Below are 17015 nucleotides of genomic sequence, written 5' to 3' on the forward strand. Positions count from 1 at the left end.
CCTAACATGGGAAAGGAAATAGTCACCCAAGTCCAGGAAGCGCATCGAGTCCCATACAGGATAAATCCAAGGAGAAAAATGCCAAGACACATAATAATCAAATTGGCAAAAATTAAAGACAAAGAAAAATTATTGAAAGCAGCAAGGGTAAAACAACAAATAACATATAAGGGAACTCCCATAAGGTTAACAGCTGATTTCTCAGCAGAAACTCTACAAGCCAGAAGGGAGTGGCAGGATATACTTAAAGTGATGAAAGAGAAAAACCTACAACCAAGATTAATCTACCCAGTAAGGATTCGATGGAGAAATCAAAAGCTTTAGAGACAAGCAAAAGCTAAGAGAATTCAGCACCACCAAACCAGCTCTACAACAAATGTTAAAGGAACTTCTCTAACTGGGAAACACAAGAGAAGAAAAGGAACTACAAAAACAAACTCAAAACAATTAAGAAAATGGTCATAGGAACATACATATCGATAATTACCTTAAACGTGAATAGATTAAATGCTCCAACCAAAAGACACAGGCTTGCTGAATGTATACAAAAACAAGGCCCATCTATATGTTGTCTACAAGAGACCCACTTCAGACCTAGGGGCACATACAGACTGAAAGTGACGGGATGGAAAAAGATATTCCATGCAAACGGAAATCAAAAGAAAGCTGGAGTAGCAATACTCATATCAGATAAAATAGACTTTAAAATAAAGAATGTTACAAGGCACAAGGAAGGACACTACATAATGATCAAGGGGTCAATCCAAGAAGAAGATATAACAATTATAAATATATATGCACCCAACATAGGAGCACCTCAATACATAAGGCAACTGCTAACAGCTGTAAAAGAGGAAATTGACAGTAACACAATAATAGTGGGGGACTTTAACACATCACTTACACCAATGGACAGATCACCCAAAATGAAAATAAATAAGGAAACAGAAGCTTTAAATGACACAACAGACCAGATAGATTTAATTGATATTTATAGGACATTCCATCCAAAAACAGCAGATTACACTTTCTTCTCAAGTGCGTATGGAACATTCTCCAGGACAGATCACATCTTGGGTCACAAATCAAGCCTCAGTAAATTTAAGAAAATTGAAATCATATCAAGCATCTTTTCTGACCACAACACTATGAGATTAGAAATGAATTACAGGGGAAAAAACGTAAAAAACACAAACATATGGAGGCTAAACAATACGTTACTAAATAAACAAGAGATCACTGAAGAAATCAAAGAGGAAATAAAAAAATACCTAGAGACAAATGACAATGAAAACACAACGATCCAAACCCTATGGGATACAGCAAAAGCAGTTCTAAGAGGGAAGTTTATAGCTATACAAGCCTACCTCAAGAAACAAGAAAAACCTCAAATAAACAATCTAACCTTACACCTAAAGGAACTAGAGAAAGAAGAACAAACAAAACCCAAAGTTAGCAGAAGGAAAGAAATCATAAAGATCAGAGCAGAAATAAATGAAATAGAAACAAAGAAAACCATAGCAAAGATCAATAAAACTAAAAGCTGGTTCTTTGAGAAGATAAACAAAATTGATAGACCCTTAGCCAGACTCATCAAGAAAAAGAGGGAGAGGGCTCAAATCAATAAAATTAGAAATGAAAAAGGAGAAGTTACAACAGACACCGCAGAAATACAAAGCATCCTAAGACACTACTACAAGCAACTCTATGCCAATAAAATGGACAACTGGAAAAAATGGCCAAATTCTTAGAAAGGTATAACCTTCTGAGACTGAACCAGGAAGAAATAGAAAATATGAACAGACCAATCACAAGTAATGAAATTGAAACTGTGATTAAAATTCTTCCAACAAACAAAAGTCCAGGACCAGATGGCTTCACAGGTGAATTCTATCAAACATTTAGAGAAGAGTTAACACCCATCCTTCTCAAACTCTTCCAAAAAACTGCAGAGGAAGGAACACTCCCAAACTCATTCTATGAGGCCATCACCCTGATACCAAAACCAGACAAAGATACTACAAAAACAGAAAATTACAGAGCAATATCACTGATGAATACGGATGCAAAAATCCTCAACAAAATACTAGCAAAACAGAATCCAACAACACATTAAAAGGATCATACGTCATGATCAAGTGGGATTTATCCCAGGGATGCAAGGATTCTTCAATATACGCAAATCAATCAATGTGATACACCATATTATCAAATTGATGAATAAAACCATATGGTCATCTCAAGAGATGCAGAAAAAGCTTTTGACAAAATTCAACACCCATTTATGATAAACACTCTCCAGAAAGTGGGCATAGAGGAAACTACCTCAACATAATAAAGGCCATAAAAAAAATTTTTTAAAAAAAGACTAAATGCAGGGACTTCCCTGGCGGCACAGTAGTTAAGAATCTGCCTGCCAATGCAGGGGACATGGGTTTGAGCGCTGGTCTGGGAAGATCCCACATGCCACGGAGCAACTAAGCCCGTGCGTCACAACTACTAAGCCTGCGCTCTAGAGCTCGCATGCCACAACTGCTGAGCCTGCGTACCACAACTACCGAGGCCTGCACATCTAGAGCCCGTGTTCCGCAACAGGAGAGGCCACTGCAATGAGAAGCCCGCGCACCTCAATGAAGTGTAGCCCCCACTCGCTACAACCAGAGAAAGCCCACGCACAGCCAACGAAGACCCAACGCAGCCAAAAATAAAAATTAAAATTAAAAAATTTATTTAAAAAAAAAGAACATTTTAGAATAACTAGGGAAAGATTTGCGTAGAACTGTAGCTACCAAAAATGTGGCCTGCGAAACTACCTGTTATTGGTCTAAGACAAGATAGGTACTAAAATTTTGAGTAAGTATTCAGAAACTTGCTTAGCAATTTGACAATGTCACAATATTCAAGACATGAATGATGGACTCATTGCATTAAACAGAACATAGACCAATTCAGGTACTGTCAAACTTGCAAGGTGGTCACACGTGATATTAGTCTTGTGCAGTAAGACCACATTACATTGTGTATGAAAGTTTAGGGTTATTTTATCAATTAAAACCCCAAAATGTGATAAAATTTAAGCACTTCTTTTTATAAATTTTTACAATCATTTTAATTATTGACCAAGTGTGACTTTTAAAATTTATAGTTTAATAACTAAATTAAGAAAGTAAATTTGGTATTATTTTTTAATCCTCATTTACTGATGGCAAAACAACCCACACTGTATGCTTCTGCAAAAAAAACCCACGTTTCCTGAATGCATCAGTAGTAGTAAACCACATGATGATAATGGAAGTGACTCCGAAGAAATGAAGGACAACCAAGGTCAAACCGCTTTTACTCTATGAGCCCTCATACACTGGGCTTGGGTTTTGATCACTCAGCGCTAAAACCAGTGAGTTCTTTGCAGAGATGTTTTAACTAATAAAGCAACAAATCCACCAAAACTTCTGCAGCATTTACATATAAAACATGAAGAAATAAGTTCAAAATCAAAAGAATTATTTGAAAGAAAGAGTACTGAACTAAAAAGTCAATAAAAACAGATACAAAATTCCCTACGTTAGCACTGTGGCCTTCTGAGAAAGGAGTACTTTTGGTTGCTAACAAAGAAAAACATATACCACTCCCAGGACATTAGTAAAAGACTATATCAAAGGTGTCTGCTTGGAAATCTTGACAAAGAAGGTAGTTCAAGTACAACTTTCCAATGACACCATGGCTTAAAGTATTCAGGATCTGGCTTATGATGCAGAAACTATTAACAAAGTTAGCAAAGTGTTTCTTCAATGCAATTTGAAGAACGACAGATTATTGCTAATATGAAAATTATTTTAGTATATGTGATTTAATCACGAGGGCGATATAAAGATTCTTTTTTATCAGTTTTTTGCTGACAAACATTAACTGACACTGATCTGTGTAATAAAAGTAGGATCACATGTCAACAGATGAGATTTGAAGTTTACGTGTTTGGAAGAATATGTTCCAATGGCACAGCTGCAAAACAGGGAAACAGTTTACATTAAGGAGTTTGTGCTAGAACATAAATTAATACACTGCTTCCTTCATTGAGAAAACTCTTACTACATAAAAAAACCCCACTGTTCTTAGTACAGTAGTAAAAACTGTGCATTATGTAAAGCTAATGCATTAAATTTAAATGACTATTTTTGATAAACTGAAAGTTGATCATAAATATGCATATGTTATAATGCATGCTGAAGTACAATGGTTATGAAGAAGAAAGTGCCTTGAGAATGATGAACTACAGAATAAACTTAGTACTTCTAAAAGAAAAACAATAACCATATGGTCCCCAATTTTAAAGATCTCAATTGGACAAGTAAGACATGCTTATTTGCCTGCTTTGTTTGGTATTTTTTTGTCCATGCTGAGCAGCTTGCGGGATCTTAATTCCCCAACCAGGAATTGAACCCAGGCCCAGCAGTGAAACTGTGGAGTCCTAACCACTGGACTGCCAGGGAATTCCCAGTTTGGTGTTTTTAAAAATCTTAGTACTTTCACACAAGGAAGTAATTCAACATATTTTTCAGAAACAAATAAACTCTAAGAGTAAAAATGCAAGTTAAAAGCCTGAAGAACAGTTCCTATAGGTTAACATGTTTCACAGAATGTTTTGAATTATATTTTCCATAAAAAAAAATCCACACATAGGAAATTCATGCATCCAGAATTCCTTTTTCCCACTGAAATATAACTTAAATTTTTTTTTTTTTTGCAGTACGCGGGCCTCTTACTGTTGTGGCCTCTCCCACTGCAGAGCACAGGCTCCGGACGCACAGGCTCAGCGGCCATGGCTCATGGGCCCAGCCGCTCCGCGGCATGTGGGATCTTCCCAGACTGGGGCACGAACCCGTGTCCCCTGCATCGGCAGGCAGACTCTCAACCACTGCGCCACCAGGGAAGCCCAATATAACTTAAATTTAATTATAACTTGACAGGATAAATTACTGGAACTGACTACTTATGAAGCACTGAAGATGAACTCTGAAAATACAGTTACTACTAATCATTTCATGAGGTACCTAGGTCAAATCATTTTGCTGTACACCTTAAACTTATACAGTGCTGTATGTCAATTATTTCTCAATAAAACTGGAAGGAAAAAAAAGAAAATGTAGTTAGTACTGGCTTTGTTTGGAAAAAGTAAAAATGAAAATCCTGAACTTAATGAAACTGCTTTAAAATCCACACTTCCATCCTCATTACTTTCACATTATTGCAGATCAGTGTCTAAATTATCTGTAGTGAAGGACCATGATTTTAAAACTTCAACCTGGTGCAGACCAATACTTTTGTAAAACACAATAGAAAGAATTTATTAGAAAAATAAATTAAAAAGAGGTACAGGACTTCCCTGGTGGTGCAGTGGTTAAGAATCTGCCTGCCAATGGAGGGGACACGGGTTCGAGCCCAGGTCTGTGAAGATCCCACATGCCACAGAGCAGCTAAGCCCGTGTGCCACAACTACTGAGCCTGTGCTCTAGAGCCCATGAGCCCACTATTGAGACCACATGCCACAACTACTGAAGCCCGCACGCCTAGAGCCCGTGCTCCGCAACAAGAGAAGCCACCGCAATGAGAAGCCCGCGCGCTGCAACAAAGAGTAGCCCCCACTTGCTGCAATTAGAGAAAGCCCACACACAGCAACGAAGACCCAATGCAGCCAATAAATAAATAAACAAATAAATTTAAATAAATAAATAAATAAATAAAAGAGGTACAAAAACAGCCCTTTGAGATGGGTTTATGATGAGTATTATTTTTTAAAAAATTAAAAAGAGGAAGAGCACCAACACAGAAATAATTTACATATACATCATCCTCCAGGAGTAGGGCTGTCACCAATCCCACTTAGATTAATTAACAAGAAAGATATAAGCTATTTTGACCCATTAAAAACTTTAAAAATTAATATAAACAGCACTTATTCAAATTATGTGTCTAGATGTTAAGTAATGGGAATTGATACTTCTAGTTTTTTGCTTCAATTATAGAATTAAAAGGTGATTCCTTTTATTAATCACTTATACTCACACTTTCAATGATCAACATGTATAGTTATAGGGAATTCCCTGGCGGTCCAATGGTTAGGACTCGGCACTTTCAGTGCCGGGGCTCAGGTTCAATCCCTGGTTGGGGAATTAAGATCCTGCAAGTCGCAGGGTGTGCCTGCTGCCCCCTCCCCAAAAAAGGATAGTTATGTAATTCTTTTCCTTTTCTTATTTTGTGCTCATTTTGACTGTATTTATTGAAATGTAATTCTACGTCTGTCTGTTAAATCTTATTGTTAAAAATTTGAGCTTGGGGACTTCCCTGGTGGTCCAGTGGGTAAGACTTCACACTCCCAATGCAGGAGTCCTGGGTTCAATCCCTGGTCAGGGAACTAGATCCCACATGCATACTGCCAACTAAGAAGTCCGCATGCCACAACTAAGAGCCAGCATGCCACAACAAAGATCCCATGAGCCGCCACAGCCTAAATAAATATTTTTTTTAAGTTTGCATTTGTATTTTGTATCTCTTCTTAATTTACTTTTCTAATAATTCCTATTAATTGTGTTTTACAAAAGTATTGGTCTGCAACAGGTTGAAAATTTAAAATCAGGGTCCTTCACTACAGAGAATTTAGATAACAATCTGCATTAATGCGTAATCTACCGAATATGAGAGTTATATTGTGTCACAAAGGAGAAGATCCTTGTTCTTAGGAAACAGTTATGAAGTATTTAAGAGTGAAGTGTCGGGCTTCCCTGGTGGCGCAGTGGTTGAGAGTCCGCCTGCTGAAGCAGTGGACACGGGTTCGTGTCCCGGTCCGGGAGGATCCCGCATGCCGCGGAGCGGCTGGGCCCGTGGGCCACGGCCGCTGGGCCTGCACGTCTGAAGCCTGTGCTCCGCAGGGAGAGAGGCCACAGCAGTGAGAGGCCCGCGAACCCAAAAAAAAAAAAAAAAAAAAAGAGTGAAGTGTCATGATGTCTACAATTCTCAAATGGTTCAGCCAAAACAAAAAGAGAGAAATATGGAAACAGATGGTGGAGAGAGGGGCAAAACATTTACAAGTGGTGAATCAGTATGATAGGTATATGGGTGTTCAGTGTAATACTATTCTTGCAACATTTTTTTTTTTTTTTTTTTTTTTTTTTGGCGGTAGGCGGGGCTCTCACTGCTGTGGCATCTCCTGTTGTGGAGCACAGGCTCCGGACGCGCAGGCACAGCGGCCATGGCTCACGGGCCCAGCCGCTCTGCGGCATGTGGGATCCTCCCGGACTGGGGCATGAACCCGTGTCCCCTGCATCGGCAGGCAGACTCTCAACCACTGCGCCACCAGGGAAGCCCACAACATTTTTATAAGTGTAAAATTTTTCAGAAAAAAAAAAATTGGGGGAGATTAAAAAGTAATACTAAAAGACTAAAAGAGTGGAAATATGTGTATCTATAACCGATTCACTGTGCTGTAGAGCAGAAAGTAACACAACACTGTAAATCAACTCTACTCCAATAAAAAAATAAAAATAAAGCCACCACCACCAACAACAACAACAAATAATAACAATAATAAAAAGTCTGCTTCACATCATTTATAAAACTAATAATGCCAGGACTTCCCTGGTGATCCAGCAGTTAAGACTCCATGCTCCCAGTGCAGGGGGCCCAGGTTCGATCCCTGGACAAGGAACTAGATCCCACATGCCGCAACTGAAGTTCCCACACACTGCAACCAAAGATCCCGCATGCTGCAATGAAGATCCCGCATGCCGCAACTAAAACCCAGCACAGCCAAATAAATAAATAAATAGCACAGGGAGATCAGCTTGGTGCTTTGTGACCGCCTGGAGGGGTGGGATAGGGAGGGTGGGAGGGAGGGAGACGCAAGAGGGAAGAGATAAGGGAACATATGTATAACTGATTCACTTTGTTATAAAGCAGAAACTAACACACCATTGTAAAGCAATTATACTCCAATAAAGATGTAAAAAATAATAATAATAAATAAATGTTAAAAACAAACAAATAATGCCGAACTTTTTTCTTAGATATATTTTCACTAGATGAAATAATTGTTGGAAACTGGAAATTATTTTTAAGAGTATCAATTTTAGGGGAAATTATACTTACAGAGAGTAATCAAGTCTAATTAATTACTGTCAAGGAAAATAAATGTGGCCATCTATAAAACTGGTTGGCAGGCACTTCATCTGTTCTTGTCCAGCTCTAAATTACAGATCTGCTGTTTTCATATTAAAATTTTAAATAAATGGGGAGAAAGAAATTCCGGTCATGTGGCTCTCATCTAGAACGGCCAAGAGTATTAAGCCTATAATGTTTTTCTAAACTAGTAACAAACCTATGAATCAATTTAAAAAATAATATTCAGATGAGGAAATAATATCAGAATCAAATTTCTCTCCAGGTACTTTCAATTCTCACCTGATTTCAAAGGTTTCACTGGGGCTTATACATCAAAATTAAGGGAAGTAATAAAGGGAGAAATAGCCAGTCACAAAGCAAGGCATGAGTAAGTGAAACCAAATACTTAACTCTTACATTTTCTTGTTTCTGTTCAGCCAACCACTTCATAGTGCCCCCAACTACATTACCATATGTAACAGGACCTTTCTCATATTCCCTGATAATCAATGGAACCACTATTTTCCTTGAGTTCAAATATAAATCTTCCACAATATTAAGATGGGGTGGAATGAAGACAGATGTCTAACACCATTTAGAAAGATGCTCCTTTTTAAAAGTACTAGTTTTGAAGTTTGTGAATGTCATCTTACCTGACTTCTTCACCAGCAAAATCAAACACCTTGGTAATTTTAACTTTTTCTGTTTCTTTAGGTTTCTCTAGCTCTTCTGCTTTGACCAATAATTTACTTGAACTTGTCTCTTCAGCCTCCTCTCTTCTCTATGAAAAAAGAAGTGTAATCAGTTTCATATAAGGATGAAAACTAAAAGATCCATCCAAACATGTTGTTTCCAGCTATCCTTAAATATTTCATCTCTAAACAGTTAAATGCTTATTGAAATTTTATTTAATTAGAAAGGCTTTTGTTTCCTACCATAGGGAATGCTTTGCTTTTCACTTAGTAGAGTTACTATTAAAAGGCATCTAGTCTGATTTCTGTTGTAAGCCTCAAATCTCAGTTTCCAAATTTAAAAAATCTATCTGGGGAACTTCCGGCATTTCTGGCAAAGCATTCATCCCATTCATCTATTAACTTACTTTAACTTGTGTACGCAGAGGCACTTTTGATTTTGGTCCTACGTCATTGAGGAAGCTGGCCCATAGTTCATCTTCCTTCTTTTTCTTTGCATCCTCTGACTCAATGCCTTTTTCTGGCTCTGCAGCTCCATCTTCCTCCTCACTACTACTTCCTCCAGATTCCTCATTGGCATCCTCCTCGTCCTCTTCTTCTAATGAGAGGCCACCTTGTTTTCTCTTCCTAATCACCAACAGTCACAAGGAAAAGGAAAGACAAGACAAACAGGCAAAATAATTTCAGTTATCCCTTCCTGAATTCCAAACATAATGTTGCAAATATCAGAAAACTTTTAAATCTGGGGACTACTGGTTAACACGCCTGATAGGGGAAGTGGGAGAGGTAAGCTGAGATTTTGTGGAAGAAAAAAAGAACTGAGCTCTTACAGTTAGGATTTTCCCAAAGCATTTAGAATCAAACTACAGCGTTCTACTTCTAAGTTAGGACCAGCTGTTTTCACCAAGAAAATACCCAAAATCACCTCACAGAATCAATCTGTTCAGAAAGAGGGTTCTAATAACATACATATTCCTGGCATTTTTGACTTTTTAAAAGTCACTCCATGTGGGGAACAGAGATTGAAGAGAGCCTCAGATTTATTTGCACTGTTTCTTCCCAGAGTTCTGAGGGGGTGGGGAGTGGGGAATCCATGTTTCTTCCCACCTTCTGAAGATATGAAAGCTGGAATATACAAAAGCCAAGGATAAAAGAACTGGGTCCAAGACTTAAAAGAGTAAACTGCTTCTTAAGACTATTCTGACTTCAAGTGAATCACCTAATTGTCAAAATTCTCTTTCTACAATCTGATTTTTGCTTCAATGTCCAGGAAGACAGCAACACCAATCAAAGAGAATAAAAGACTTGTATTGAAAGACTCCCTTTTTGAGTTAAATAACTTGTCAGAATTTTCATAATTTTTGGTGGGAGTGCAATTCAGTACCAGGCTTACAGAAGGTAATTTGTCTATACCTATAAATTTTTTTTTTTTTTTACTACATATAACACTGGGTAAAACAATTCTACTCCTACAGATCTAATTTACAAATATACATGTGTACAAAGACACATAAGAAGAATATTCACTGCAGTCTTATTTGATGTAGTAAAGATGAGGACAATCTAAAGGTCTCTCAAAAAAGGAATGTTTAAATAAAGTAAGGTCTGTCCAGTAATGTAACACTATGCTGAAAAGAAAAAGGTATAGCTAAATATACTGCCATAGTATCATCTCCAAGATGTGAAATAAGGAAAGTGAGAAATGATATGCAGAGTATGCTACTATTCATTTTTTTTTTTTTTTACGAGTAGGGAATTCCCTGGCAGTCCAGTTGTTAGGACTTCCCATGCTTCCACTGCAGGGGGCGTGGGTTCGATCCCTGGTCAGGGAAGTAAGATCCCGCAAGCCTCATGGCCAAAAAAAGAAAAAGTAGGAAATACATATATACATGATTGTACATACACAGAATTATCTCTGGTAACATAATTCTTCTGAGACAAAGCAACAAGGGCTAGAGATGGGGTACATATTTTTTGTAGCAATTGCTTTTTTCTTTTCTTTTGGCCGAACCACGCAGCTTGTGGGATCTTAGTTCCCTCACCAGGGATTGAACCCAGGCCCTGGCATTGGAAAGGCAGAGTTCTAACCCCTGGACTGCCACGGAATTCCCGGGTTTTCAATTTTAAACCAGGTGCACATATTACCTATTAACTTTTTTAAATTAAAGCTCAAAAAATTTTAAAGCTTGCCAGAGAATAAGAATTTAATCCTAAAATGTCACCAAATATTTCCCTCAATGAGAAAAAGGTTAGAAACCATGGCAGTAAGAAATCTATCATGAGACCAATCCCAGCAATCTGGAAGGTTATGACAACAGCCCCTGACTTCTAAGGGCCTTGAGGGCAGCATCACCTGGCCGGAATGCTCTGAGATTTTCTTTTTCTCTCTTTGGTTTTCTGTGTCTGCTCTTCACCATCCACTTCATCTTCCTTCACTAATTCATTTACATCATCTTCACTATACTCTCCACCTGAAATCACATAACAGGTTGGTCAGACAGACAGGAATAAAGGTTTTCACATCAAGATGAGACATTTTCATTAAGAAAAAAATGTAGTACTTTCCAGACTAAAATATCATTTCCTGAGGGATGTCTTCCCTATTCCTGAAGACCAGGCTAAGTTCCCCTATTCTAAGCCTCCAGGGCAGTCCATATTTCCCTCCTTAACGCACCCCACTTATATTTAATGCTTGCAATTTCTGCTATGCTCCACACACCACGAAAACTAATGAAAATCGCTATCTGTAAGGGTCAAGGCAGAAGACAGTGGGGTAAGCAGGGGCAGCAGAAGCAAGAGTTCTCAGTGTTTATTGCTCCGCAGAATTCTAAAAATCCCTTAAACTGAGCAAAGTTTAAATAAACAAACATAACCAAACTGATAACACAAGCCACAAAGAAAGGATTTACTCCAAGGACTTTATTTATTTATTTATTTTTAATGAATTTATTTATTTTATTTATTTATTTTAGGCTGTGTTGGGTCTTCGTTGCTATGTGCAGGCTTTCTCTAGTTGCAGTGAGCGGGGGCTACGCTTCGTTGTGGTGCTCAGGCTTCTCATCGCGGTGGCTTCTCTTGTTGCACAGCACGGGCTCTAGCCACGCAGGCTTCAGTAGTTGCAGCTTGCAGGCTCAGTAGTTGTGGCTCACAGGCTCTAGAGCACAGGCTCAGTAGTTGTGGCACATGGGCTTAGTTGCTCTGTGGCATGTGGGATCTTCCCAGATCAGGGATCGAACCCGTGTCCCCTGCATTGGCAGGCAGATTCTCAACCACTGTGCCACCAGGGAAGCGCCTCCAAGAACTTTAGAAAGAGTATTTTGACTGTTCATCCTTAGCAAGATGCATTCTAAAGACCAAAAAAGTTCTATTCCTAGTAGTAACATTGGTGTTGGTATTTTGAAACTGTTCTTTTTATTATAGGTAAAAGAAAGTTAAGTAGTTATACTAACCTTGTTAGGAATCCAGAACTTCAGAGTAAGAAATGACACACAATTATAAAACCAAAGAAATTAAGAAATTAAGTGAAAACAAATGTTAAAACTGAACTTAAAATTCAGAACTCTTAACTCTTTTTAAGATAAATATTTTCTAGCTCTGTTCACTTAAATGGCATAGAAGCAATGCCACTCTAGTAGCAACGAGCATTTCTTTAAAGTTCAGATTGTATTCTTTGATATAACTCAAAACAAAAATGGCTCCCTGAAAAGGCCAGCTAACTTCAGGTCTGAGGGAAGGAAAGCACAAGGTGAAATGGGGACACTTTGCTGTGCCAGAAAGCAAGGTAGTTATTTAAGAATAATGGGTCACGTTAAAAGGATATAAGATCCAGCTTGAAAGAACTTTTAGTGGCCAAAAGTGATGACCTGACCATTAAAACGAGTAACTGTTAGACTGAAACACACTGAATCAATAAAAAACTGTGACACCTTTATGATATATTTTTTTAAAAGACAGAAAAAATTATTTGTACCAGGGCTTCCCTGGTGGCGCAGTGGTTAAGAATCCGCCTGCCAATGCAGGGAACACGGGTTCGAGCCCTGGACCAGGAAGATCCCACATGCCACGGAGCAACTAAGCCCGTGCACCACAACTACTGAGCCTGCGCTCTACAGCCCGCGAGCCACAACTACTGAGCCCACGTGCCACAACTACTGAAGCCCGTGCGCCTAGAGCCCGTGCTCGTCAACAAGAGAAGCCACCACAATGAGAAGCCTGCACACGTCAGTGAAGAATAGCCCCCGCTGGACGCAACTAGAGAAAGCCCATGCGCAGCAACGAAGACCCAACACAGCCAAAAATAAATAAATTAATTAATTTAAAAAATTATTTGCACCATTTTAGGTTACTATTAAGAATACTCCCTATTTTGAAAATTGGAAATTAAGGGAAATGAATTAAACATTTATCCTGCCCCACTGATGAGGAAGAACTACACTTTCAGAAGAACATCAACCAATAAATGTAGAAGAACCACAAAATTAGAAAACCATCGCTCTCACACTCTAATGATAGTAGTAATTTAGGCAAGGATTATCAAGTAATGTTAAAAAACAATTTAAGTTTTAACTATTAAGTATACTGCCACACAGAATACTTTCCAATTCTAAGAGAAAAAATAATTACACAATAGAAGGACCAAACTCTCTTCATTCTGATCCAGAAGTCACAACCATGGGAATTAACCAGGTATTTTGTGTTTTCTGATGTTATGCATTATGAAACACTCAAGTCATCTATAATTTATTTTAGCTATAATTATTTCATTTGAATCCACCAAGCATTTAGATCTAACTTCCAATTTAATGAAAATTCAAGGGACGAAGGAACAACCTAATACCATTAGGGAGCAACCAGACAAAATCAGAAGGTGAGACATTCTGCAGGACATACAGCCTGATCTCCTAAGCCAATCTAAGTCACAGAAACAGGAGTGTGCTAGATTTAAACAGATTTAAGGGATAGAACAACTGGATGATACATGTAGTCCTGAACTCAATGGTGATTTAAACAAAAAAGCTAAAGCCATTTTTGAGTCAACAAGGAAAACTTGAATATGGTTTGTATATTAGATGAGCTGAAAGTTTACTGAAATGGACAGGGACAGAATGTTCACTGAAAAGAGCAGGTTACAAAGTAACATGAAAAAACTATGATTTCTAGTTGGGGAAAAATACAAATAACTACACTCGGGTATAGAAAAAAGATCAGAGTGGGTTTCACTAAGGGACCAATACTGATAATCTCTGGGTGGTAGGAATGGAATGATTCTGACTTTTTATGTTTAATTGCCTGCATTTTCTAATTTTCTACAAAGTTCATGCACTGCTTTTGTAATAATATATAGCTATTTTTCTTCATAAAAACGGATGAATGTTGTAGACAGTTCAGACAAAGAGATGCATATGGCTCTGGATCTTAAACATGAAAAAAGATGCTCAATCTCACTGATAAGAAAAAAGCAAATTTTAAATTACACAAACAACCACAAAAATCATGCAGTTACTCTAAGAGTAAGAAACAGAGTAACAACCCTATAGACAAAAAAAGCACAAATCTTTTTTAAATTGAAACTCCAAAGACTCAGAGCTTCCATCACCTTTTCAGTCCCCCATGCTTAATTTAAATATGAGTCAGACAACTAAGAATCACCAAAAAAATCTGAGAAAGTGTCTAACATAATAATGCCCAACACAAATGTACAGGGTGAATAAAAATCACCTTAGCGGAAAGAGATTGTTTCTTCATTCTATCAGGCTAGCATTATTTGATACCAAAGCCAGGCAAGGAAATTACAAGAAAACTACAGACCAACATCCCTCATAAACAGATGCAAAACTCCTCAACAAAATTCAGTAATGTAGAAGAAGAATAATACATCAGGACCAAGTAAGTTTTATTCCAGAAATAAAAGGCTGTTCAAAAATTTTAAATCAATCACTGTAATTCATCACATTAACAGATAAAAGAAGAAAAACCACACAATCAACAGATGGAGAAAAAGCATTTGACAAAATTCACCTCTCAGCAGATTAAGAATAGAGGGAATTTCTTTAACCTAATAAAACACATTAGGGGCAGTATATGCAGACTGGCAGGATTCGAATCCCAGCCCAGCTACTATCTAGCTGAGTGACTTTGGGTTCCTCAGTTTCTTCATGTGTGAAATGGAGAGCACAATAGCACATACTTGATAATGTTATGTGATTGAGTTAGTAACGAGTTAGACAATGTAAAGTGCTTAAAACACACACAAAAGGCATCTATGAAAAACCTATAGCTAACATTATACCAAATGGTGAAACAGTGATGCCTTCTCCTTAAGACTGGGAACAAGGAAAGGATATCCACTCTCACCTGTCCTATTCAATATTACATTGGAAGTCTATACGAAGTACAATAAGGCAAGCAAAAGAAATAAAAGGTATGCCTATTGGAAAAGAGGAAATAAAACTGTTTCTATACACAGACAATATGATCTAATTTGGGGGGGAGAGGGTAAAGGTGGCCTTGGAACTGTTAATTTTAGCGGCAGTTACATAACTCTAAGCATTTGTCAAAAATTCATAGAACAGTATAATGAAGAATGAATTTTACCATGCATAAGTTAAAAGTAAAAAAATTTAAAGCATTATTATTATTATTATTTGATAGGTAAGAAGTGGATTTATTTAGAGAGATACACATTCCATAGGAAGAATGTGGACCGTCTCTAAAGGCAAGAGCGGTCCCAGGGCATGGCGTTGTCTTGGAAAGTGAGAGCAGTCATGGGAGAAACACGCTCCACAGAGTGTGGGCCAGCTGAGAAGGGAAGAGGCCTTAAAGCATTAATAATATCCACAGAGCAATAAGATACTGCACACATGAAACAAGAACATGATGCTATTTAAAATTTGTGAAAAAACAAAAAAGTTATTCAAAATTAAAAACATCCAAGGGCCAGATTCAACACTGATACAAGAAAACAAAGCACATGCTGCCCAGTGACTTCTGGAAGTTCCTGGTCCACTAGGTCAAAGACCTTGAAGTGCTGCTGATGGGCAACAAATCCTACGGTGCTGAGACTACTCCCAATATCTCCTCCAAGAACCCCAAAGTCACTGTGGAAAGAGCCGCCCACCTGGCCATCTGAGTCACCAATCCCAATGCCAGGCTGCACAGCAAAGAAAATGAATAGACAGCTCGTGTACACACTGCACTTGTGTTAATAAAAGCCATAAAACTCTGGGAAAAATATGTAAAGACAAAAAAAACTCAACAGAAGAGTTGGATGGTAAAATACTGAAATATTCCCATAAAGTGAAAAAGAAATCAAAGGGTTAGAAAATAGAGAATAAAAATAGAGGAAGGGACTTCCCTGGTGGTCCAGTGGCTAAGACTCCCCACTCCCAATGGAGGGGGCCTGGGTTCAATCCCTGGTCAGGGAACTAAATCACACATGCCGCAACTAAAGACTCCGCATGCTGCAACTGAAAGATTCCACGTGCCACAACTAAAAGATCCCGCACCCGGAGACGAAGATCCCATGTGCTGTAGCTAAGACCCGGCGCAGCTAAATAAATACATACTTACATACATACTTCATACATACATAAATAAATAAAAAATTTTTTAAAGTTTATAAAAAAAAAGTAGTACAGGAAAATAGAATCAGTCCATAAGGTCTAACATAAGATTCAACACATAAATAATGATGAGTCCAAAACAATAAAATGGAGAAAACTGTCCCCCCCAAATTTAAAAAGTTCCAGAAGTGACTTCCCTGGTGGCGCAGTGGTTGAGAATCCGCCTGCCAACACAGGGGACACAGGTGTGATCCCTGGCCTCGGAAGATCCCACATGCCGCGGAGCAACTACGCCGGGGTGCCACAACTACTGAGCCTGTGCTCTAGAGCCCTCAAGCCACAACTATTGAGCCCATATGCCGCAACTACTGAAGCCTGCGTGCTCTAGGGCCTGTGCTCCGCAACAAAGAGTAGCACCCGCGAGGCAACAAAGACCCAACGCAGCCAAAAAAAAAAAAAAAAAGAAGTTCCAGAAGGCCCAGCAGAATGGATGAAAACAGACTCATACCAAGGTACAGTATATCACTGTGAAATATCAGAAAGTATCAGAAACAGACGATTCTATCAACTTCCAGAGACAAATTTTATATAAATGAGGAAAAATTACCGA

At 38.3% G+C, this 17015-nt stretch overlaps 1 protein-coding gene across 2 annotated transcripts in view; it reads right to left on the reverse strand.

Moving 5' to 3' along the window:
- The window catches only part of CFDP1 (craniofacial development protein 1), a 133735-nt gene that overhangs the window by 114130 nt on the left and 2590 nt on the right, over positions 1–17015 (reverse strand). For both annotated transcript variants that reach the window (XM_059999932.1, XM_059999931.1), the window contains exons 2-4: positions 11197–11314; positions 9251–9470; positions 8805–8932 (exon numbers count right to left, since the gene is read on the reverse strand). In XM_059999932.1, the coding sequence (XP_059855915.1) occupies positions 8805–8932; positions 9251–9470; positions 11197–11314 (466 nt within the window). The remainder of the gene's footprint in view (positions 1–8804; positions 8933–9250; positions 9471–11196; positions 11315–17015) is intronic.

This window comes from Delphinus delphis, chromosome 20, assembly GCF_949987515.2.
Source record: "Delphinus delphis chromosome 20, mDelDel1.2, whole genome shotgun sequence".
NCBI classification, from domain to species: Eukaryota; Metazoa; Chordata; class Mammalia; order Artiodactyla; family Delphinidae; genus Delphinus; species Delphinus delphis.